General features: G+C 40.5%; 1 protein-coding gene across 5 annotated transcripts in view; it reads left to right on the forward strand.

Annotated features, from left to right (window-relative positions):
- Positions 1 to 25,140, forward strand: part of L3MBTL3 (L3MBTL histone methyl-lysine binding protein 3) — a 108,693-nt gene that overhangs the window by 29,379 nt on the left and 54,174 nt on the right. For all 5 annotated transcript variants that reach the window (XM_032484900.1, XM_032484902.1, XM_032484901.1 and 2 more), the window contains 9 exons: positions 929 to 1,088; positions 2,205 to 2,334; positions 4,440 to 4,524; positions 6,038 to 6,129; positions 8,071 to 8,175; positions 8,997 to 9,132; positions 10,774 to 10,865; positions 13,618 to 13,769; positions 21,722 to 21,798. In XM_032484900.1, the coding sequence (XP_032340791.1) occupies positions 929 to 1,088; positions 2,205 to 2,334; positions 4,440 to 4,524; positions 6,038 to 6,129; positions 8,071 to 8,175; positions 8,997 to 9,132; positions 10,774 to 10,865; positions 13,618 to 13,769; positions 21,722 to 21,798 (1,029 nt within the window). The remainder of the gene's footprint in view (positions 1 to 928; positions 1,089 to 2,204; positions 2,335 to 4,439; positions 4,525 to 6,037; positions 6,130 to 8,070; positions 8,176 to 8,996; positions 9,133 to 10,773; positions 10,866 to 13,617; positions 13,770 to 21,721; positions 21,799 to 25,140) is intronic.

Genomic DNA, 25,140 nt, shown 5'->3' on the forward strand with positions numbered 1-25,140 from the left:
GTTCTCTGTTCTGTTCTTTGAACGCTGTGTTCTGGCGGGGCCAGCAGCACTGAATTACATCAAACTCTCCCAACTCCGTGCGGTTTCATGCTTCCTTGCCTTTGCTTGTGCTGTTTCTCTTGGCTGGGATGCCGTTTCTCTCTTTGTCCATTTGGTAAATTCCTCCTTGGCCTTCGAACCCCTGTTGAGGCTTTATATCAGAAAAGTCTTTCCTTGACCTCCCCCCAGGCCGGATGAGTCACCTCTGCCTCTGTGCTACTTCTGGACCTTGTTCATACTTCAATTATTGCATGCATCACATTCTATTATAAATGCCGGTTTTCTTGCCTGTCTTCTCTCCTAGACTGTGAGCTCTCTTGGGCAAGGTCTGTGCTGTCATTATCAGTGTCTAGCGTAAATTGGTGCCTAATAAATGTTTGCTGAATGATTGATCAGCCAGCCTAGTGATTCAGGTGAAAGGAAACGTGAGCTCCTGTGGATGGCATGGATTCGGGAGACCTGCTGCATTAAAAGTAGACGAGAAAAACGTTGCTTTGGCCCATTAAGTAAAACATGATATAACGTAGATAACCCTTTTAACAAATTGTCAAAAAGATACCGCTGCATAAGAGTCTATATATGGATGGTTTCATCTTCTGAATTTAGTGACCGTGAGATTGTCTTCATTTTACTCAGACAAGCTTCTGCTTATCTTTTCTGCAGGGTGGTTTTTGTTATGTAAATAATTCGGGTGATGCCAATGGGGCCCATCCTCTTCTCCCCACCAAACGCTGTAGTTTGATCATTCATTCAACAAACATCATTCTTTTATTGTGTTGCTAACAAAATTATTAGAAGAAAAAAATACGTGTATTTTAAGTGTTTGTTGTCACAGTTTTATTTTTATTTTTTATATATATTTTTTTGTCTCCTTCTTCTCATCTTCTAGTCTTTTCTGAGAAGACTGGGATGCCTTTCAGGTTGAAAGATCCGGTGAAAGTGGAAGGCCTTCAGTTCTGTGAGAACTGCTGCCAGTACGGCAGCGGAGACGAGTGTCTTTCTGCAGGAAACTATTGCAGCCAGAACTGTGCACGGCATCTCAAAGACAAGTAGGTTTTTGCCCCCATCCCATCTGTAAAATGAGTTTGAGAGTCCAAGATCACGGTGCTTGGGGATACAGAGGTTTTGTGCTTGCTCTCTGACATCTGTCACCGAAAGATGCCTCCCCCCACCCCCGGAGACTTTCCCCCAGGGGCCCTTGGACCTTGTACCCATTATTGGACCTGGTGACCCCAGTCATGTCTCTGCCCCCTTCTTTAGACTTTTGTTTACATTAAGTGGATTGCTCCCTAGCCAAGAGCATTTAGGTTTCTTTGGGCTCTGTACACATTTTAATGATACTGGTGCTTATGGAAACACTTGTTTATATTTGGGGGTTCTTAGGCGAGTGAGCTAAAACTCCACAGCTGGAGTAAAGCTTTTCCTGATTGGGAAGCAGCTCCATGGCACAGGGAGCAATGTAGTGAGTTGTGTTGTGGCTGAGCTCAGGACAGACTGAGGGTTACGAGACAGCTGTGACCAATGGTGGTGAGGGACTGCCACTTGGGGACTGTCTGACCAGGTCAGCTTATCATCCAGAAAGTGTGTTTCTTGCATATGATTGTTTACTACAAATAAATGACTTGACATTTATGTTTTAGTGGAGTTTCCCATGTGTTTTAATCAGCACAGACTTGGGAATCGTCTGTTTTTGTTGGCCAACTGATATTTTACAAAGTTACACTTGGCCTTTTTCAGTTGGACTTGGCATTCTTAATAATTGCTAGAACTTAGCTTTAAAATTGCCCTGAAGACTAGAATATCTCTCAGTGGTTGATTCTTTTATTAGTATGGATGGCAGCTGTGAAAGACAAGTAATTTAAAACTTATTAGAACCTTTTTCACATGTAGCCTGGTCCCATTTTTAAATTACATAATTAATTATCTGATTCTAATAAATAATTAATTATGTAAGTTAACATATAAGCTAATTTCCACTCTCAACCTTGACAGTGTCATGCGTGATATTGGTTTGAAGTGTCTCTTATCTGTGATATTTTTATATATACACATTTCTCCTAGGAGTTACATACTTTTTAAAAAATAATGTTTGCGTTGATAATCAACATGTAGATATTTGATAGGTTTTGTTTCCTGACATTCTTTTGCGTTCATAAATACAACAGAGATCAGAAGGAGGAAAGGGACGTGGGAGAAGACAACGAGGAGGAAGATCCTAAGTGTAGTCGGAAGAAAAAGCCAAAGTTATCTCTGAAGGCCGACTCCAAGGAGGAGGAAGAGCGAGATGACGAGATGGTTAGTGCTCGCGGGGCTGCTTCTGAAGCCGGGAGTGCCGTGGTCCAAGGCACTGGCTGTGGAGCCAGTTACCTGAGTTCAAATGCTGGTTCCGGGACTCTGTTTTACCGTCAGCAAGTTACCTAGCTGCCCTCTCTGCGAGTTGCTGTCCTCATCTCAGAATAGGAATAATAAGTCCCCCTTCCTCAGGGTGAAGAAGTAGGAGGTCCTGGACTTCATTGTTGGGGTGAGAGAGGCAGTAGCAGAACCTTCAGTTCCACACGTGAATTTTAAATTCCTCTCGACAGCAAAATGCCAATCTCATTTTGGTCAATTGCAGACGTCTCATAAAACCATGTGAGTAGGTAGAAAATGGCAGATAAATGTCAGGTATATTTGGGGAAAACTCATTCAGAATGTGCTAATTAAACAATAAATATCTCATCTGTAAAGTATTAGTAGCTCTATGAAAAGAGAACTTGGAGGTCTCAAAGCATTCTCCTTAAGATCAATATTGAGCAGCGATTGTTCGCTAGTCACCATTCTGGGAGCTGGGAGTGCAGGGATGAATAAGGTAGCAGGACAGAGTCTCTCTCTTCTCAGGGACCTTACCTTCTTGTTAATAAATAATAAAACTTAAGTAAATAAAATAAATGGGAAATGTCAGCCTGTGATAAGCGCGATGCTGAGAATTACAGTAGGGCAGTAAGATTATCTGACTGCTCTAAGTTGGGTTATCAGGAGGGGTGGCATGGACAGTGTGATCTGAATAATAAGAAGGAGCTTGATACGTAAAGTTAGGAGTGAGGAGCCGCCCAGGGCAATGCCAGGGAAGTCTGTAAGGTAAGGACAGATGTCTGTGAGTCTGTTTCTGTTTTGTATATAAGTTCATTTGTCTTTTCTTTTTTTTAGATTTCACATATGAGTGATATCATATGGTATTTTCCTTTCTCTTTCTGGCTTACTTCACTTAGAATGACATTCTCCAGGGCCATCCATGTTGCTGCAAATGGCATTATTTTATTATTGTGCTGTACACCAGAAATTGACACCACATTGTAAACTGACTATACTTCAATTAAAAAAATACACACAGAAAGAAAAAAGAATATGCATAGCATGTTTTGTTTAAAGAAATAAAGAAGACAAGGTAGTTGAGCTTTGAGGATTAGGGGAGAGTGGAGTAAGATGAGGCTGAAGATGTCTGTGTGGTCCAGGGCTTTATGTTAAACCAGAGCAGTGAGTTTTCATTTTATTCTGAGTGTGATGGGAAGCCACTGGAAAGCTGAAGGCAAGAGGATACTTTGATATGATTAATGTTTTAAAATGATCACTCTGGCTTTGACATGTGAGAGGAAGACTCGGATCAGGGAAACCAGTTAGAAGTTCATTGCAAGAGACCAGAGGGCTAGAGGGCTGTACGAGATCGAAGTCAGTGGACTTGGGATACATGCTAGAGGTAGGGTTGTCAGGGGGCGTGAGGGAAAGAAAAAAACTAGGGCTAACCCCTAGATTTTTGGCTTGAACAGTTGTGCCATTTCGTGAGAATGGGAAGGCCAAGAGTGGAACGTGGAATCTGGAGGCCTTCGGCTGTCCTGAGTTTGAGATGGTTTTTTAGACATCCAAGTGAAGATCCCACGTAGGCATCTGGATTCATGGATGTGGAGTCAGGGAGGCAGTCAGGGCTGGAGGTGTGTAGACTGGGGATGTTTGGCAGACAGGTAATCTTTAAAATCTAGGGAGAGGGATGAAGTAGAGAAGAGAAGGGGGCTGGACTGCAGGAGGACATCAGCAAGGGGGCTGAGAAAGAGGGGCCAGTGAGGTACGAGGGAAACCAGAACAGAGTGGTCAAGGAGCTGGAAGAAAAAAGCGTTTCAAGGAGGCGGGAGCAGTATCTGTACTATTAACAGTGTGTAATTCTTGGAAATGTTCTTATTTTGTGAGGACCTCAGGCCAAAAGCAACACAGTTCTCAAGTGACCTATATTCTTACTTTCTGTAAAAGTTATGAAGTGAAATTGAAGAACCGTACAGAAAAAATGATGCTTTCTGACAGCTCTCTAGCTTTTCATTGGTGCCAGTTTCATGAACTTTTTAAAACCTGTAAACTTTTCTTCCTTCTTGTAGGAGAACAAACAAGATGGGAGAATCCTGAGGGGCTCCCAGAGGGCCCGAAGGAAACGGCGAGGTGATACGGCCGTGTTAAAGCAGGGTGAGTGGGTGGGAGGAAGATTTTACTTGCAGCTTTATGAAATCGAACATGTTTCACCCAGGTAGACGTTTTAGTCTTAATTGTCATGCACACTCTGGCAGGTTAAGTGTTGTTTGGCGGTTTTCTTTGATTAAATGAGCCAATAAAAGAGTTTATAAGAAGTAGATGGGGGGGAAGAGTGGAAATTAGTAACTTTTGAGTAGTGTCAGGGCAAACTTGAGACTGTTTTCCGTTATTTACTTTTCCATCAAGTAGGTTTCTTCTGCTTCAGCACTTTTACTACAACTTCTGTTCTTGTTCATTTCCTAAGATGATAGATTTTTAATGTTTCTTCTCGATCACAACCTCCTGACATGGCACTGTTTTTCCTTTCTTTGTTCCTCAAGGAACACTTTATTCTCATGAGGAATCTCGTCCTCGGGCCCTGCCCTTCAGTACTTGGTGGATGAACTGGCTGCCTTATTCGTCATGGACCTTGGGTCCTCTCCATAGACGCCTCTGTGTGCTGCACTAGGCTGTATCCCAGGGACCTTCCTGTTAGCTCATGGCACCGTGCACAGCCCCACTTCCAGCCCACCAGCCACATTGTCCCTCCAAAACGGGGCCCGAACCCAGCGCTTCTCTTCAGGGCTGGGCTGCATTCTTCGTTCATTCATCTCTTAATTCCTCAAAGAGTTTTGAGATATTTCTACCTGTGAGCAGACAGCCTAACTTTTACATTTCAGAGATGACCTTCTATTTTTATGTCACGGAGATTAAAGGGAGTAAATAATCTTCAGTTACTCTGCCTCTATCCTTCAGTTCTACTCCCAGGGCCCTGGCTGGTCCGTGACCTTGCTCCTTCAGTCTCTCCCCGACTTGAGTTCTTCCACTGTTTTCCCCTTCATGAGCTTCATCACTGCCTGTTCTGATCCCACCCCTAAAATACCTTTCCCCCAATTTTACTGCCCGTCAAGTTGTTACACTCTTTCTTTCATTTTTCATTTTTTGTCAACTTAATCCCAAATAAAGTTGATAAGAGCTGCCTCGATATTTATCACTTACGTGTTCTTTTGCTGCTTAAGATCTGGCCCTTGATACATTGATTTTTTCCCCCCTCTCCAGGATTAGCGGCCAGTCCCCAAACACTTAGCACTCTGGCCTTTTCTTGATCCTCAACTTCTTGATCCCTTAGGACAACATTTTGAGCCTCCTGCGTCCAGAAGCTCTCACTTCCTGTAGCTTCCATGATACTGTTCTATCTTGGCTTCCTACTACGTCGTCTTCATTTACACTAAGTTCCACTAAGTTCTTCTATCTTCTACCCTTGTCCCTGGATATACACATAGTTCACTTCTTAGCTCTCATTTCTTTGGAAGAGGAGCCAGGAAAAGTGACTGGCAGATACCAGCCATGGAAGTAAGAGGCGAGCCAGGCCTGGGAGTGGCTAGGGAAGCGAGAAGTCGCAGTATACCTACCACTCTGCTTTCTCAGATCTGGACATCCTGTCATTTTTGTCTCCCTTGGCTTTCAGGTTTGCCTCCAAAAGGAAAGAAAGCTTGGTGCTGGGCATCCTACCTGGAAGAGGAAAAAGCTGTGGCAGTGCCGGCGAAGCTGTTCAAGGAGGTACGGGCCCTTCCAGAAGGCGTTGTCTGTAAGAGCGGGGGCTGGAAAGCTGGTCTGGAATTAGTATTGCCGTTCCTACTGTCTGTTTAGGAAACGTGACTAGGGATAATCTCTCAAACGTATTGTTTCTCATATGTGGAGGGTCACCTCCCAGGGCAGCTGGCCTTATGTGCGTACACCTTCCCTAGTGCCACATGCACAGGCACACACACCTCCCCTATTGCCACATGCACAGGCACACACACACACACACACTCTTTCAACATTTACCAGGCTTTCATGCATTTATTTTGAGAAGGATGCTTCTACTACTACTGAAAAACTAGTAGATAAAGAAAAACCGGCATGCAGTGTCATGTCAACATCATGGCTTTGGGAGAATAAAAATGAGTTACTGAGGTTTACATAATATCACAACAAAACATCTACAAATGGCTTACTATATGAACTATAATGAAAATATTTTGTCATAAGTGATTTAAAATCAGTAAAAGTAGTTCTGAGTAGGAGCTGCTGTCCATGGGCTAAACCAGGGGTCAGTAAACCTTTTCCATAAAGAGAGATAGAAAATATTGTAGACTTCGTGGGGCATGTGGTCTTAGTTGTAAATCAACTCTGTTCTTGCAGTGAAAGCAAACAAAGACAGTATATAAATGAATGAACTATGGCCATATTCCAGAAAAACTTTATTTACAAAAACAGGTGGTGGGCTGGATTTGACACAAAGACTGGTTTACAGACCCCTAGTTTAAATTATTTAATTATATTTAATCATGGTATGAAATGAATCTGCCGTCAATACCGTGTTATGTATGTATGAACACAGAATTTTTAAGAAGTAGTGAATAGTAAATGTTGGGATGATTACATCTACATTAAGAATATTTAATTTAAATATAATAGTAATTGCATTTGACACTAAACTGTATAATTATTTTCTGCAACTTTGGTCCTTTTCAGAATAGACTTTCTCTACACTTTTAAAAAAAGTTTTAATGTAGCTAATTACCTGCATCAGTAGTACATTCATGTGATTGGGAATATGAAAGTGCTGTAAGAAAATTGTGTATGAATTTAAGACGTATATGAACACGAATCCTCCCCTCCCTATCTTTAATCAGCTGATAACGTATGTCACCTAACTGGTTTGGGCTTTGCTTTTTTAACTTACTTTGGAGATTATGCCATCTCAGTTCATTTACTTCCCTCATCAGTCTTTCATACTAATGCATAGCATTCCGTCTTGTGTTTGTTCCCTAATAAAGTAAGCTGCTCCCTATTGATTGACATACATGTCACATATGTGTCATTATGTATGTGACACATAATGAGTATGACACACACATATATGTGTCAATAGGGAGCAGCTTGAGTTATTATGAAACAGATATAGATGGAATACTACATGTATATGTGGAATATGTTTTATATATTTATGAATCTTTTGCTAAGTGTTTTAGTGAATAACCTTGTACACCTCTCATTTTGCACATGTGTGGGTATCTCTGTTGGATAATTTCCTGGCATTAGAATTGCTGAGTCAAAGAGAATGTTCTTTTTTTTTTAATAGCTATCATGAGATCGGTAGAGTTTATATGAGTTTATATCCCTGTTACTGATGTTAAGTGTCTCTTTCCCTAGAGCCTTACCCACGCAGTGTTACCAAGCTTACTGTTTCTTACCAACCTGATAGATGAAATCTATTTTACTGTAATTTTACTTTGTCTGACCTTTACGGGTGAGGTTGAGTGTCTTTTCAAATATATAAGATATTTGAACTTCCTTGTCTGTGACCTGCTTATAGTCTTTGTCCATTTTTCCATGAGATGACTCAGGGGCCCTTTTCTTTTGGACTTTTAGGCTTTGTTTGTGTATTTGGTTATATAAGCTTTATTTAAGAATGGTGATCACTCACTAAAACTGTTTCATTTTTCATTTTAGTATCAGTCATTTCCCTATAACAAAAATGGGTTTAAAGTTGGCATGAAATTAGAAGGCGTGGACCCTGAACATCAGTCTGTGTACTGTGTCCTCACTGTGGCTGAGGTAAGCTTTGCCTCATCTTTAGTTCTCAAGTGAAATAGCCCTTGTAGGGTTTTAATAATGGGAAAAGGTGCCATTTGCTGAGTGAAAAGGAGATTGAGAGGCTGAGCTTTTATCTGAGAGCCCACGGCTGAGCGTGACCCAGCTGAAGCTCCATAAGCCCATGTGACCTTCTCACTCAGAACTTCCCCAGGGGGGGCCCTAATTTAGGCAGATATGTGGCCTCAGCATTTGGCATACTTCCAGAGAATGAGTTGTCCCTAGAATCCAGATTCTCTAGATTTTCTTTCTTCCTCCCAACTCTGCTACTGGTGGAGAGGAGAATATGTTGAATTCTCCCTATGTCTGTGCCGGCCTTGGTCTGGCCGGACGTCACCGTGTGCGGAGCTTTGTAGAGGACAGAGAGCCAGCGTTGAGCCAGTGCACAGCAGGGCTTCCACCCTGGGGCCCTGCAGGAGCCGTGTGCCCATGCTGGGCTGGCCGCTTCCCTGCCGGCTCTCCTGGCAGCACATGCTTGTGCAATAGAGGGAACAAAGAGAGGACTTGTGTACAGGGGAGAATTGTTCTTCACCCTGTATCCATGTGCTCCAAACGGAACTGGGGATGATGCCAGCACACCTCAGCTCTTCCCAACATAATGGCCCTTGCCTTTAGGTTTTGTCATTTGTTCGACTGTCTTTGTGGCTGTTAGCGAGGGTACTTTGATGAACATAATCTATATCATATCATACTTGATATCCATGTTAGTTTATTTTTGCACATGTGCACAGACATTCTAGGTTTGTTGTTGCCGTTTTTTAATCAGCTTCCTTTACCTGTTTCAGGTTTGTGGATACCGGATAAAGCTGCACTTTGATGGATATTCTGATTGTTACGATTTCTGGGTCAATGCAGATGCTCTGGATATTCACCCAGTTGGGTGGTGTGAGAAAACTGGCCATAAACTCCATCCTCCAAAAGGTATTGTCAGTTTTTAATTTCATAGTTTATATTCTGAGAACACTTATTTTCTTACATCTTAATTTGGATTTTTAAGAATTCAGACTTTATGAAAATTCAGGTAGGCCCCAATTTAGGCTTATTTGTAGTATTTGGTTAAAGTAGAAGAGTTTTTTAAATTTTGTTTTTTATTGATGATTTACGGTGTTAGTTTCAGATAGACAGCAAAGCAATTCAGTTATACATATACGTAAAGTGAAAGAAATTTAAAAAGTAGGATCCTTCTTAAGAGAATAAACTATGTCCATGTACTTATTTGCATATAAAATAACAATTGCATGATGTTTAATTTTGACTACAAACAAATTTAGGTATGGATTTCTATTCTATACACACATGTGTTTGTGTACATACATCCTTGAAAAACTTGATTTGAAAAATTAGTTCTAACCTGTTTATGTAACTACTGATATTGCAGCACATAAAAAAAACTCAAGAAATGTATATTGAACTTAGAGATCTTAATATTTAGGAGACTGGAAAGGAGTAGAGAACACTAAAAATTGGTGAAGATGAAGGTTGAACTAACAGCAGTTACTCTTTTATTACTAAATGCTTTGTATTGGTCTGTCAGTGATTTTGTCTGTTTCATGTTTACAAAAGATTAAAGAATAACAGAGACCATTTTTCTCAGTTCATCTCCAGCATATTTAATAAATTGCATTTCCTTCCTTTTCAGCTGTTACATTCACTATTACTTGCTTGATGTCAAAGAATCAGGTTACTAGTTTGATATTTTTGGCCTGTTTCAGGGCTGTTGGTTTTTAATGGACAAGCCATCCTTTGGTTTTAAGTGAAAAATTAATGGCAGAGTGGTATTTTCAGATGACTGAGGACTGAACAAAAACACGTAGAAAAGATAAGGGTGAAAAAGAAAATCTATAAACCTTTATATAAATTGGTCTCTTATATATGGTGAATTATCAGCTCTTCTTTTCACGCCGCCTCCTGGACTTGGATGGAAGTAGAAGAAAGCACAGGCGTGGATGAAGTAAAATGCTTTACTTATATCCTTTTGAAGGAAATGTTTGATTTAACGACATGAAACATGAAATTGTGAAAATTAAGACAAGGACATTCCCATCATTGGAACTGGCCAACGTGCTTGCTTCATAAATCTTGAATTGTCACACCTGTAGTGTGATAGGCCAAAAATTTTTATCTGTTGTATTACTGTTTTTTTCTAGCTTCCCAGTTGTTCCTGCAAGTTAGTTTCCCAAAATAGAATAGGTGAGGGGAAAACAAGAAATTTGACTGTTGCAGCTCGCTGCTGAGGAATTCCACCTAAAAATACTGGTAGAAATGGTCTGGTAATAAAAAGAAGTACATCTGAGTACAATATGTGTTTTCTTCTTTACACATTTTTTTATATCCATTCATTATTACCATTCATTCAGAATTGAAAAAATAATACAATTTGTTAGAAATAAACACCCTGTGTATAAAAATCCATAGTTACGAATTATGAATTAAATATTGTCTATTTAAAAAGTCACTTGATTGCTTGATTTTGCCTGTTGGAGTTATAGATGAAAGTAGGAATGGAAAGCTAAGTATGAAATATTTTGATATTTTACTGTCTGTTTTATGTGCTTATCCTAGGTTATAAAGAAGAAGAATTTAATTGGCAGACGTATCTTAAGACATGCAAAGCTCAGGCTGCTCCCAAGTCACTGTTTGAAAATCAGAATATAGTAAGTGTATCCAAAATACTTGTCTTTTCACAGGAAGGGGTTTTTGAGTGTTTCATTGAAAAAATTACAAGTGATAACAAGAAACTGTAATAACTTGTATTGCTTTGGTAAATAGAGTGCTCCTGTCTTAAATAAACTTTAAAATTATCTTAAAGTCATCATGAATAAATTTCTGTGTTATAGCCATATCATGGTTGTCATTTTCAAATTAAATAATAAAAGGCAGTGTAGTTTAAAACCTAGGTATAGTTTACAATTAAGGGGCATAAGAGAAAATTAAGTTGGGAATTTTATTGTTATTGGCACTTGGTTTTAAGTTTGTTTGTTTGTTTGTTTATTTATTTTATTTATTTATTTTTTTAATGGAGGTGCTGGGGACTGAACCCAGGACCTTGTGCATGATAGGCAGGCACTCTACTACTGAGCTATACCCTCCCCCCGTCACTCGGTTTTAGGAGTGCTGTTCAAGTGGGATTCACATAGTGAGATGAATGGAGCCCCATTTAGATTTGCATGCTAGAGACGATCATTTAACTCTTCACTCCAGTTTCTGGCTCTATTTTGCAGTATTAATAGAAGCAAAGTCTGGATGTGTGTGTATTTTCTACTTTTTTTTTAATAATTTGTTTTTTAGGTTTATTCATGTATTATTTTTTAACTTAATAGAGGTACTGGGGATAGAACTCATGACCTCGTGCATGCTAAGCACGTGCTCTACCACTGAGCTATACTTCCCCCTATTTTCTACTTTTTGACTTGTATTCCCACTTTCTGTTGGCATCTCTGAGGAGGCCCGGCACATTACAGTCTACTTCCCTGCCCAAGTTCTGATCTTATTGTAAAGAACAGAGAGCAAGCAGATGAAAAGCCAAAAATCTCATCTTTATAACCGGAAAGGGCTCAGTTGGAGTACATGCGTGGGCTCTGTCTGCTGACAGTTGAGCTTCTTGATTCTGAGCCCTAGAGTTAAAGAGGGTTACGGGTCCTTCCCATCCCACCACCCAAGCCCAGGAGCCCTGAACCAGCACAGACTTCCCTCTTGCAGGGACAGAGCTTGGCACTGGAGGAGCCGGGTGGGAGCTGTGTGCCCTGTAGGCCAGCTTACTTTTACAGGAGTGACCAGTTCCTCCTTCCAAATTCACAAGCCAGGTGACAGTAAGTGAGTGTGGAGAAAGGCAGTCATGTTGCACTAGGGATTCCCTTCAAATGGAAATTAATACAGGAGTGGAGAAAACCAAATAGCCTCCATTTGGGAAATGATATTAGGTGCGTGTTTTGAGGGCATCAGTCTAATGGCTGAAATGTTCTCTAATCAAACTGATCATAAGCCAGGTTGAATTAAGAGAACTGAAGAAGGGTGTGTGTGTGTTTAGGTAATTAATAGAGATAACGAGCCAGGTTATTATTTTTAAATATTTTAATTGAGAGGAAAAGATAGCTTAACTGCTGAAATGCAGATACTGCATTGTCAGTTGGCCTTCTCTGTCCAGACAAGGGAGGAAGGTCAGCCAGGTGGAAAACTTAGCAGCCCTCCTGCTGTCCCTGCTCCAAGTTTCCCACTCCTTGTCTGCTTCTTGGTGATGAGTTCAGTCAGGGATTGATTCACGGCCTTGAACCGTCTCTTGAATCCTCTGCATTGCTAGCACAAAACTTAATTGGTGGACTAGGTATTTGGTATCTCAGAGGCAATTAGTTTCTCTATTTCTAGATTCCTCCCTCAGAATACTCAAATATTTAGGTCAGAACACTGGTAAATAATTTCAGGACTTTAAAATAGATACTAATGGTATCTGTGTAGCAGTAGTACCTGATCCTTTGATTAAGACAGGACTTAATTCTAACATATTCAGATACGTGGCTGTCCACATTTTTGTAATGAGAGCTGTATCAAAAGACGAATAGCATCCATTTTGCTCAAAGTAATTAGAGTAGTGTCTGTATGCTTCAGTCTGGACAGAAGGGTTTTTTAGAAGGGCAGAAATGACTTGCAGTGTGCTGTGACTGGCATAACTGACATCCAGCTCCTTTTCTGAGAGGAGGGTAACTTTCCTCACAGGAGATGGTAAGGAATGTTTACATTTTACAGCACCTGGAGCACTCAATCTTAACCGAACTTTTATTGTCTTAGTTCCAGGCCCCAGATGGCTGATAATCTGTGGATTTCCTTGTATTACAAACTATTTTGAATGGCTGTATTAGCAACCAGTTCTTTTGGTGCTATTGTGAATAATATCTGGATTGTTGAATAAAAGCTGTACTAATTGTAGCATTTTGTATAGGAAGGTGACCTACTTTCAGTAGAGTACTCTTTTGAGAGACCTTTTCAGAAGTGGGAGGGAATTTGTACTGACTCATACACATTTTTAACTTGATTAAGTGCACATTTTGTGTGAAACAGTTTTCATTGTTAAGTCTGTAATAAAGGAAAAGAGAAACTGAAAGTAAACTATACAGTGCCTAACTAGTACAGTCATCTAACTAAGGTACCAAGACCCATGTTGACATTAGCTAAACTTTGCGAGGTTGCGCGTGTGCTAGTTTTGAGGTCCAGATAGTCAGTTGGCTGTAGCAACAGGGCCTTTTTCTTACTGCTGCTTGTTGGAAAGCCACCCTGCTGTAGGACTAGTCCATGATTTTTAAATTATGTGAATACCGCTGATGGATGCCAGGCCTTCAAGCTGAGGCTCAGAGAGGGTGTGGGTCCTTGCTGTTAAGTGTGTACTTATCTCTAATTAAATCTGTATTTTCATAGACAGTGATCCCATCAGGCTTTCGAGTTGGAATGAAGCTTGAAGCTGTAGACAAAAAGAACCCTGCATTCATCTGTGTTGCTACGGTAACAGATATGGTGGACAATCGTTTCCTGGTACATTTTGACAACTGGGATGAGAGCTATGACTATTGGTGAGACATTTTCCATTACTATGTGCTTTTTCTAATTGTTTATTCAAGTACATGGTTTAAAAACAATAATAATGCAAAGCTTACAACAAAAGTAACAGTGCTCTGTCCCACTCTTTCCCGTTTCAGATTTTTGACTTTTTATCTGTTCCACATGACATGTATTTTCTAAATAACATCCTTTAATTCTTCTTCATGATTTGTATTTTAGTTGACTTTCTCCTGTGGAAGTGCAGTTCACACCACAGTACTGATGTATGCTCATGTGTGAGTGCATGCACACACACTTCCCCTTCATCTGGGGTGTCTCTCATTTTTTTAGGAAAATATTTTCATCTTCCTTTCAGATTTTCATGCCCAGTAGCTGATTTAACTTCAAAATTCCTGAATACAAATATATTAATTGAGGAATGTTGTTTTTAATCCTTATGGAAACCAGATTGTCTTGTTGAGTCTCCCACAGGAGTTGTTGATTGAATCCTACCATGTTCTTCTGTTCTTTGTGTTTTCTGCAAACTGATGGTTTCTGTTTTATTTAACGTTTAACCTGTAAACTTTGAAATACTGTCATCTGTCTGTCCTGGGTGGAACATGTTTCTCTCTCACGTGTTCCATGTGCTGTGATGATGGCAGTACCAACATGATGACTGGGATCCAGTCCTTTCATTAAGAAATGATACTTCAGAGCAGTTGTTAGAATTTGTTGAAATGAGAGCTTCTTGGTTTTAAAGTTCTGATTCATTTAGGGAGACTTTTTTTTTTAAACTTTTGCCTGATTTAATAAATAAAATGGGCGAATGGTGGTTTCAGTTGTTTTTGTGGTCTTATAAATATTACAGGATTTTAAAAGTGGAAGTTGCTTATTTGACGTAAGATGTTTTTCTTTACAAGCATTCTTCTGGAAAAAAATAATAAGGAAGTCTAAAAGAATTTGTTATATTTTCCTTTGATGCCAAATGCCTAGGGAATAGGAAGCATCTTGGGAACCTTTTAGAAAGAGCAGGGGGAATAATTGATCTCTTTCAGCTCTGATTTTGCACTGTTATGAGCACAAGCTAATTATATTTAGAATGGAATGTACTTTGAGGATATACTTCTAACTATTGACATGAAATTATATTTTGTTAATTGTCAGAAAAAGAATATGGTGTGTTTTCTTCCTCAGTATGCAATTAAATAAGGCACATTGAAAATTGCTTAAGTGCACTGGAATTTCTCCAGCCTTATTAAATATTATGTTCTTTGATCTTTGAATTTTGGATGGTTTTTATCTGCATAAATTACTTACTTAGGTATGTAATTGAGGTTACAAATTGGACTGCCTTTCCCAATTTTAAAATAGTTTGGAAATGAGATTTTCCCCCCATTGAATTGAATAGTTATCTCATCTCTTTCACCCTAGTGGAAATTTGAAAGCACACACACACATACACACACATACGTGGTACTGCATGTTTAGTTGCAATAAAACATTTCCTTCTTCCAAAATGCAGTACTGTCTTGGATTTCATTTCATGGAGGACTGAAGTAGTTTTTAATGAAAGGAAATAGTATATGTGTATTAGAATAAAAATTGGTTTCCCTCTGGGTTTTCTCCATGCGTTTGTTATTGATAGTTGGTAGCTATTTAATTCTATCCCCTTGACAGCCACTAGACTTAGAAATAATCCTAAATATCATGGACTGTTGGAACTAAGAAGAACTTTAAAGATGGCGGAAGGAAAGCCCTCACAGTGAAGATGTCACCATCCTCCCAGGGCGGTGCGGGGCCTCTTTCCCTCAGGCATCGGGGAAAGACTGGGCTCCACAGTGAGGAGGAGTCCCCTTCTCTCTTCCATCAGGCCCTGGGGAGGAATCTTACTTTTAAGAAATGTTTTTTTCACATGACGTTGTCTTTTGGGAACCAGGAAGGCATGACAACAGGACTTAGGTGACTGTGGAGTAGAGTGAGGTTGCCCCTTCAGCTGTCTTTGAATTTGTCTGATGTCTCAGTGAGTCAGGGTGAAAGATTATCAAACAGATCTGTGAAGAAGAGAAGCACTGAGTTAGTGAAGTAGAACAAACAAGGGGCTGGAACCTTTTACTGATTGTTTCCAAGTGCATTGCAGGCTTTTTTTTTTTTTTTTTTTTTTTTTTTTTATAAAGAAATGAGGCTCTTTTACGTTTATACATTGAGAATAATAGTAATTTTATGTGTTTCCCCAAAATAATGTTGAAAACCTTACATCGTGTTGTCAGTTTCTTGGAGCAGTGTCAAAGTTGATGGGTTTGTCATTGTCCATCAAATTTGGGAAGCAGTCCTCAGTGGTGGTGACGGGTTACAGAGATGAAAGGGACTTAGCCAGCTCTGCGCTTCAGTCTTGAGGGGCTCAGGGTCTGGGGCCAGAGAGAAACACACCACCACTGCCTTGACTGCAGGGTAGATGGTGGTTAGTGCTTAATTGTTAGAACCAGCTGCTTGCTGTCTGGGGTGGCACACAGAAGGAAGGACTGACTGACCCATTGGAGGGTTCCTAGGGAGGTCTTCCCAGGGACATGGGAGTTTAGCTGGACTGTGAAGAATGATCGGAATCAGTCCTTAGATGTTGGGGTGGAATATTTCTGGCCAAGGAAAGCACTTCTTACGTGTAAGCCCAGGGAGCAGCCGAGGGCGTGTTTGAGGCTTGGCAGCCAGTGTGTTCAGTAAGTGACTTGTCTCCTCTCAGCTTTAGTTGCCCCCTTTGCAAAAAGGATTAATAATACCTATCTCATAAGGTGTTGTGAGGATTAAAATAAGAGTTTTAGAAACAGAACTCAGTTTGCAAAAGGTTAAAGAGATGGCTGTCGGGGACATCGAGCAGAGATGTTTGGCCCTGAAAGTGAAAGTGGATTATTGCCTCAGTGGGGAGTCAACCCCTTAGGAGGGTTTCCTGCACACAGAGAGTTCTGAGTTCGGTTTTAGGCTGATGGTAGGAGACAAGTGGAGGGAGAGCTTGGAGATACCTGAGACTGGGTGGTTGAGGACACCGGGTCCCATGGGAGGGGCTCACCTTGGAAAGAAATAAGCTCTCTTCTCTCTCAGCCTGGAGGAAATGAAGACATGAAGGGAAAATGGATTCCAGAGTAATGAGATGGCACCTTCTTTATCTTTTCCTAGTAGTCCCTGTGTCCGTGGAAACCAGGTTTTAAGCTGAAGCAAATTACTAATATTGAAAACAGCTACCGTGGGGAACGGGGTGGGAAATGAGTTAGGGATGACAGGGAGAACCAGATGGCTCAGCAGGATGAGGTTTGGGGTTTAGTCATAAAACACAGAGTGATGGAGGCCCTGAAGACCTAGCACATAGTGGGAGCCGGGAACGTGGGCACGCGGGATAAACTGACAGCCATCATGCTCTGGACTCAGGGAGTGGGAAAGGCCAATGTGCTGTATTTCTTCAAATATTCTAAGCCATTATTGCCTGAAATTAAGACTGATGTTTCCCTGAAGTAAGCATCTTGAAATGTTCTTGTTTGACTCTCTGCCAGGATCTGGGGAGCCCAGTGTATGCCAGGATCCCTTTCATTTCGACCTGAGGGCTTGGTGAAGCCACTTAACCTCTCAGCGTTTCCATAAAATGAGGATCTTAATGTCTACTCACTTTCTATTCCAAACATGGATTTTTCATGAATCATTATTTCTGTTATCACTGACCAGTCTAGATCTGATTAGATTCTTAGCTGCCTTCATGAATAATTTGCACTGCCTGGTGAAATGGACTTAAAAATTTTTTTTTGAAATGGAATTCTTTTGATGATACCCATAAAAACCCAGAAGGAAGAAAGGAAAGGCATAGCCATCAACCATCTGTCAAACCTCACCATTAGTTCTTCATTGTATTTCTCCTCGGTTACATTTCTGCGTCCGAACACTAGATGGGACTAAGAGATGACTTGTGTTTCATTAGTGACGAGGACTTCACAGCCTTCCAGCTTCTGAACGAAGTGTTGTCTGTTTATCCGGGGGGTATAAGTAAACTAGATTTTTAGGGCTGCTTTTATTTTCTTACTGAGATGGCTTCCTTGTTTATTTTACATGGGGACTTTGACCAATATTTAAAGAATATTAAAACCTTATGTAAGATTCAGGTATTATAAGAATGGGTGGCCAAAATATAGTACAGTATTTTCTTTACTTGCAATTTATAGAGAAATCCAATAAAATCAAAAGAGTTAGTAATGTCTCATGCTCTTACTTTAATCACCAGAAGCCTGACAGATAATTAGAAGTACTTGATAGTTGTACCATATTGGGAAGAAAAAATTTAAATGTTTTATACTTGTTATTTTTTTTTTTTATTTTTAATGAGCCCTATGTCAGTTAACAGCTTTCCCTAAAATAAAATGGAAATTTCCCTAAAATAAAAGCAATGCATCATTAGTGATAATCCATAACCCAATGATTGTCAAGGAAAGAATATCCACAACCTTCCTTACACAGTTTATAGCAGAATGTTTCTGAAGGAATTGGGTATTAAAACATCTTTTATGGACGTGCGTAGTGTAAGAAGTGTACCAGTTGCTGCGTGAGCTTGGCGGCGTTGACCTGCAGTGCTGTGTCTTCTTTCACATTTCTAAAATGATGACATACGTGTACGTATGTAACCCTGTATAGATTAAGAAAAATAATAGTGTTGGGGTGGGTATGTAGAAGATAAATGAAGAAAGGAAGAAGTTTTTAACTGTAAGTTTAAAGGTATTTTCTACTGAAATGATTTTGAGAAAAATCAGCATCAAATTGGGGTTCCATCAGCTCACCTTGTATTACTGTCCAGAGCTGCTGACTTGGAAAGGCTGACTTGGAAAGTGGTGCCTAGATGTTAGTTCACCTAGAACATTTCTTAGAAGGTTCTCTGTTTTTCACTACTCGTAAGACTTTTTTATATGCCAGGAACTCCAGCCACTGTTACCGTCCTGGCTTTCTGCCTTCTGGTTTCCCATCTTGAATGCTACGTTGAGATTTCCTGATCGTTCAGGATTGATTCAACAGGTCGGATAAACGGAGCAAGACTGGACTGCTTGGCATCCCTTAGACCATTTCCCAAACTCTGTTCTCTGAACCACCAGTGTTCATCGTGGCGTTAATGGGTTGCCTGCCAAGGCGGCGTTTCCTGGTAAAATATCTTCAGGGAAGGCCAGGTTAAGCAATTTGAAACTGAAACCTTTCATTTGTAAACAAAAAATCGTGGTATCCGCAAAGCACCAGAAGGCAGAGTGAAATGAAGCGAGGTGTGCCTGGTGGCGGGTAACTTCACAGGCTTTAACATGCTAATGACGTATTTTGTAAATCTCTAAGAGGGAGATGGAGTATTTTTCTGAAATAATTGACCTTGCGGTCCTGACTTTTTTTTTTTTTTTTTTTTTCCCACTTCATTATACCTTTCATCTCCGAGAACACAGATGGGGAATGTTCTACCAACTTTTTTTTTTTTTAAGATTTGGTGATATGCCTCCAGATGCCTGTATTTGTAATACTGTTGTAACTGCTCCCCTGTAACCATAGCCTCTGCTTTCTTATATTGTGTTTGCCTGGCAAAATCCCAGTTCTGGTTGAATCTGTCTTTCTGTCTACTTCTGCCTGAGCAGTTCGCTGTAACTGGAGAGAGACACGGCGTGCTGACGGGTCTAACTTCACATTCATGACTGCTGACCTCAAGGGGCCCTGAGTCTTGCCCCATCATTCTGCTGCATGTCCTTGTCCATTTTTCCACTTAATTTCACTCCCCCTTTTGTTTCTCCTCTAATCTTTCACATCCCCTTTCCTAGTCTGCCTCTCAGCTGATCACCTTGCTTCCTGTATCACTGAGAAAAAAGACCCGTTCGGAAGAGAGGCCCGCATGCTCCCCACCTCTCGTGTCCCCACCTTCCTGCCCTCTGCCCGCAGCCCGCAGCTTCTCTGGAACTGTGGGCACGTCCCCTCTCTCATATTCAGGACTCCCTTCTCTTTCACTCAGTCAGCTCTCTTCTCTTCTGCGTCGGTAGGTCATCCCTCTGTTGAATTATTCAGACCAGTACCCAAGCGGGAGATGGGATTTTTGTTTGTTTTGATCTCTGTTGTAGCCCTTGCACCTAGAGCAGTACCCTGAGCATGGTGGTCACTCGGCATGTATTTCTTGAATAAATGAAGTAATATTTCCCATCTTTAAAAAAAAAGTTTTATTTTGAAATAATTCTAAACCTGAAGTAGACCTGTTGACTTCTTTCTTTCCCTCTTTTACTTTGCTAGTCATTCCTTCTTGGACTTCTCTGCCTCCCCCCTCTTCTGTTCTCCATGCTCATTTTCTGGATGCTCTCATCTCTGCTCATGGCTGTAAAGACCGCACCAAACGCTGATGACTCCCAGATGTGTATTTTTAGCCTTGATGTTGCCTTTGAACTCCATCTAGCTTTTCATGTTTATTACCTACTTGACTTTACCTGTTTGTGAAACACATGTTACTAACAGAACTCTTCATTCACTGTTGGGACCGTCAGGCTGGGCTTGCAGTCGTCCTGTCTCAGGGAACCGGAACTGCACCTGCTCGGAATGTCCTGGGCTTCACTTCACTCACACTCTGTGTCAGCTTCCGGTGGGTTCTTCCTTTAAAATGTAGACCTAGAAACATGATCACTTCCTGTTGTCGTCACCACCAGCACTCTGGTCCAGGCCCCCATCATCAGCTCTTACAGAGGCGTCCAGCAGCCTCTTCTCTTCTTCCCAGTGTGGCTTATTGTCTGCAGAGCAGTCAGAATAATGACTTGAAAACGTAAATCAGATTATGCCACTCCTCTGCCTAAAACCTTTCACATGGTGTTCTAGCAAACATCACTTTACCCTGAGTGGGATCCCAAGGCCTCACTATGGCCGGGTGGCCCCTCCTGGTGTTATTTCCTGTTCGCTGCTTCTCTCAGTCTATTCCTGATCCAGTCCTGCTGCACTGCCCCCTCCTGGCCTCTGTTTGCTGTTCCCTCTGCATTGAATGGCTTTCCTTTATATATTTGAGTGGCTCAGTTCTCTCATTCTTCACCTCCTTCAGATGTCACCTTATTTGAGAGGTCACCTGGACTGTGTCTTACGAAGGAGTACCTTTCCACTGGTGTACTGTTACTCTCTACTTCTTTACCCCAGTTCTTTGTCTGCATAGCAATGGGCCACCAGAACATATATTTTGTTTGCTAAATTTATTTCCTCTCTTTCCGCTATACTGTAAGCTCCAGGAAAGCAGAAACTTGGTATATGTTTTATTTGCTACTGTAGCTTCAGTGCCTACCCCAGTGTCTGGCACACCATAAACACTCACTATTGAGTGAGCGGGTGAATGAATGAAGCATGTTGCGCGTTGAGATGAGGACTGTGTGGAACAAGTTTGGTTAGGAGCAATGTGCCTGTTGATAAAGAGGCCTTGGAAAAATATATGCCTGACTGAAGTAAAGATGACAAAGAGGAGAAAAGGTGAGGGAAAAGTGCACCGTCTAATACCTGATCTCTGCCATTCTAATGGGTGATAGAAATAGCGTGTTTGTTTTTTGAGAGCGATTGAGCTTCCTGCTTTTGCACATTTGTCCTTAGAAATATGGAAATAATTTTAGTTTGCCTGTGTGTATGATATCGATGTACATTTGTTTACTTTTCCAAATGATTTTTGTAAATGGAAATTCTGAATTTTAATGACATAATTTTGACTTTTGGCTATATTTGAAGTTGTAGAATATAACAAAATTTGTGTGAGAACGAAAACTGTTTGCCTGTGGTGTCAAGTTTGCATGATATTTTTCTGATAAAAATCTGCTCAGTATTAATATATTGGAAGAATGAAAGTTCCTTTGGTTTTACAGATTTTTTTTTTTCAAATTAGATAGATTGTAAAAATAAAATAGAGCTCTGTAAGGTTTTTCTCTTACTAGTACTTGAGAATTTATCCTGACACTTACAACTTTTCAATCTATGTAACCTGCAGGTGTGAAGCGTCTAGTCCACACATACATCCAGTTGGTTGGTGCAAAGAACACAGAAGAGCCCTTATTACTCCTCCAGGTTTGTGTCTAATGTTATTCACGTACATCGGTTGGCGGCAGACGTTTTCTGCAGAGGGCCGGATAGTCATTACTTTTGGCTTTGGAAGCCACGCAGTCTGTCACAACTACATGATTCAGTTTCAGCACAAAAGCAGCCATAGATGATACGTAAACAAATGAGCATAGGTATGTTGTAGTAAACGTTCACCTGTAAAAGGCCTGCCTGCAGGTGGCAGTTTGCTGGTCCCTAATACACCTGAACGTATATGAACATTGGCTTAGTCCATAACAGAGTCACAGATATCTCCTTTGGGAAAAATAAGAAGTTCTGTTTTTTAAAAGATGTTTCATGTATCAAGTTAAGATTCATTTCTAAACGTTATATTAATATACATTTCGTATATTGTCTAACCATAGTTGTGAATTATCTAAGGCTTTGACAAGTATAGAGAATTGAACACAGGAGACGGCACTGGTAGATAGAGCCTTGACCCACACGTCAAGTCACGATCAGTTCTGGCAAAAGTACAATGTTCACATTTTGGTGAGAACTTGAGGCTTTAGATTTTCTTTTTTTTTCCCTCCTAGATCAGAACTCACACACTGACTTTTCCTTTTTTCTGTTGCGATCCTTGGTTCCAAAACAGATTTTGCACCTTTATGCACCTGTTCCCTGAAGTTTTCAGGGACTTCAGCTGTCCCTGCCTCTGGCCATGGAGGCTTCTCAATTTTTTCACTCTGTTTGACAGGAAACAGTATATAACTGCTGATAAATAGTCTCCTTGTTTTATGTCAATTCGAGTTATTTTCATATGCTAAAGAACAGATTCTGTGGCTTTATCATAAGACTGTGTGTTTTTGAGTATGTCACTATTTTACTCACCGTGGCTACTGCTGATTCAAAATGACAGAGCCGTCAGCTAACACAAAGCATCACCGCGCTGTAGGTGGCTTCTTGGGATGCTCCTGTGAGTGGTGAAGACTGCCTTCATCACAGGGAAAGGGTGCCTCCTTGGTTTGTTAGAAGCTATTGTATGGATGTTGCCTGTGGCACGGAAGCAGCAAAGACTCAGCTTGGAGCATCAAGTACTTGTCTCATTCCATTCTGATAGCTGGTTTCATTTTTAGGCTTGTCCTCAGTTCCTTGGTACTGCATCTCGGTTAGTGCCTGATCATTTTCTCACTCAGAGGACCAACCCCTACTTTGATGGGTACGGCTAGTCCCTTCTACTTTCTGAGTTTTCTCCTGTGTTCAGGAACAAAAGCTCCTGTCCTTTACTGATTTACAGAGATCTTTGGAAAATGAAAGGGCATTTACATAAATCATGAAGCATTAAAATAAGGTATTAATGGTTTGGTGGCCCACATATGGTGCCGCCTGGAAGATTTCTCCTGTTCAGCCCCCTGTATCCTGTGGCTCACATAATATTAGAAGCTAGTGAGTAATCATTGCCACCGTCACCATCTGAACTGCTGTGAGGATTCTTTTGGATTTCCCAACTTGATATTGATCTTTTTCCCCCCTTACCATCTTTTTGGACATCAGGGATCTGGTAAGCAATCAGGACTGTGAACAGAGCCTCCTTCACAGCACTGGGTTAGGTACCCTGGGAGGGGTGGTGTGAGGCCTTGCTGCTGACTTCTGATGTGAGGCAAATCACCAAGTCTTCCGTCTCCTTTCATGGACTTTTATAATTCAGTAGAAGAGAAAGTACACAGCTTTTTGACAGATTTTAAAAACACAAAATTGCATGTTAAAAAGTGCCAGACACACAACAGTGTGAATATTCTTTATGGCACTAACTGTAACACCTAAAAATAGTTAAAATGGTAAATTTTATGTGATATTTATTTTGCCACACCAACAAAAACAGTGGGGGGGAACAAAAACCAAATCTGCCAAATAATAAGACTGGTTTGCAAGGCCTGTGCTGTTGCTCTACTCTGGCTCCATGGCAAAAAAGATGCTCTTGCTCCGGTCCCTTTTCTTTAAGGCCAGATTCCTGGCTTGTTCTTGGATCTCCTGTCTGAAAAGAAGGGACCTTAGTCACCCACCTCCCTAAGCAGCTGCTTTCCTGACTCCTGCTGCCACTTCAGGGTCAGCCCCCTTCTGCAGCCACTCCCCACCCCCACCCCAAGCAGCCCTGCCGGCTGCCCTGTGTTCCTGTTCTCTCTAAACACATAGCATACCTACTGTTCTTTTTCCAAAATTAAAGTCTTTGTGTCTTAAAATGATTTTTATTTTGAATTATCCAAATTATGCATTAAGACATGCTTGTTTTTAAAAGTTGAGAATAAAACTGGAGATAACTACTGTTATCTCTCTGAATAGATTAACAGTTGGTCATTGTATCTTTTCAAAAGAACCTTTTTGCCTCTGCATACACATACATGCATGCATGCCCAGTCGGCTGCAATATTATTTAAATTGTGTAAGCTGTGTGCCTTAAAACTATGTTGTAAAATGTTGCATACATGGAAACGTTTGTGTATTTATTCTTTAAAACTTTTTGAAACAATTTCAAACGTTCGGAAAAGTTGCAGGAACAGTACGGAGCTCATCTATACCCTTGAACCAGAGATATGTTCAAGTTTGTCACATTCAAGTTTGTCAGTTGTGCTAGCGATGTCATTTATGGCAGAAGGATCAGGCATATCGGTCAGTTGTATTTCTCTTCCAGTAGGCTCTCCTGGGTTTTCATGACCTGTATATGTTTGAGGATAACAGATTAGTCATTTTGTAGAATATTACTTAATTTGGGTACGATTGGTGCTTCCTGGTGATTAGACCCAGGTTTTGAATTTCTGGCAGAAATATCATAGCAACAGCGCTGTGTTCTAGTTGCATCATCTCAGGTGGCATGTGATGTTCATGTGGCTCACTAATGGTTGATATTTACCACTAATTGATGAAGACAGTAGTAACCAGGCTTCTTCACTAATGTAGTTACTTTTCCTCTGTAATTAATAAGTGTTTTGGGAAGATACTTTGAAATTGTATAAATATCTTGCACTTGATCCCCGTATCACTCATTAGTTTTAGTATCTATTGATATTTCTAGTATGAATTATTATTCTGACAGTTGCTAAATGGTAATTTTTCTAATTCCATTATTCTGTGTACATAATTAGTGGACATTTTTCTGCAAAGAATAGCTTTCTCATCTTCCCATTTATTCAGTTAATTTATTTATATCAGCATGGACCCATACACATTCCTATTGTTATCAATAGGTTATAATCTGTTACTAGCATTATTTTCATGTTGAAATTTTCTCAGATTTGGCCAGTGGGAGCCCTTTTAATCTGGTTTCTGTGTGCTTTTGACATGTTTTTATAATTTTTTTGAGAAGTCTCTGTT

This window comes from Camelus ferus, chromosome 8, assembly GCF_009834535.1.
Source record: "Camelus ferus isolate YT-003-E chromosome 8, BCGSAC_Cfer_1.0, whole genome shotgun sequence".
NCBI lineage: Eukaryota > Metazoa > Chordata > Mammalia > Artiodactyla > Camelidae > Camelus > Camelus ferus.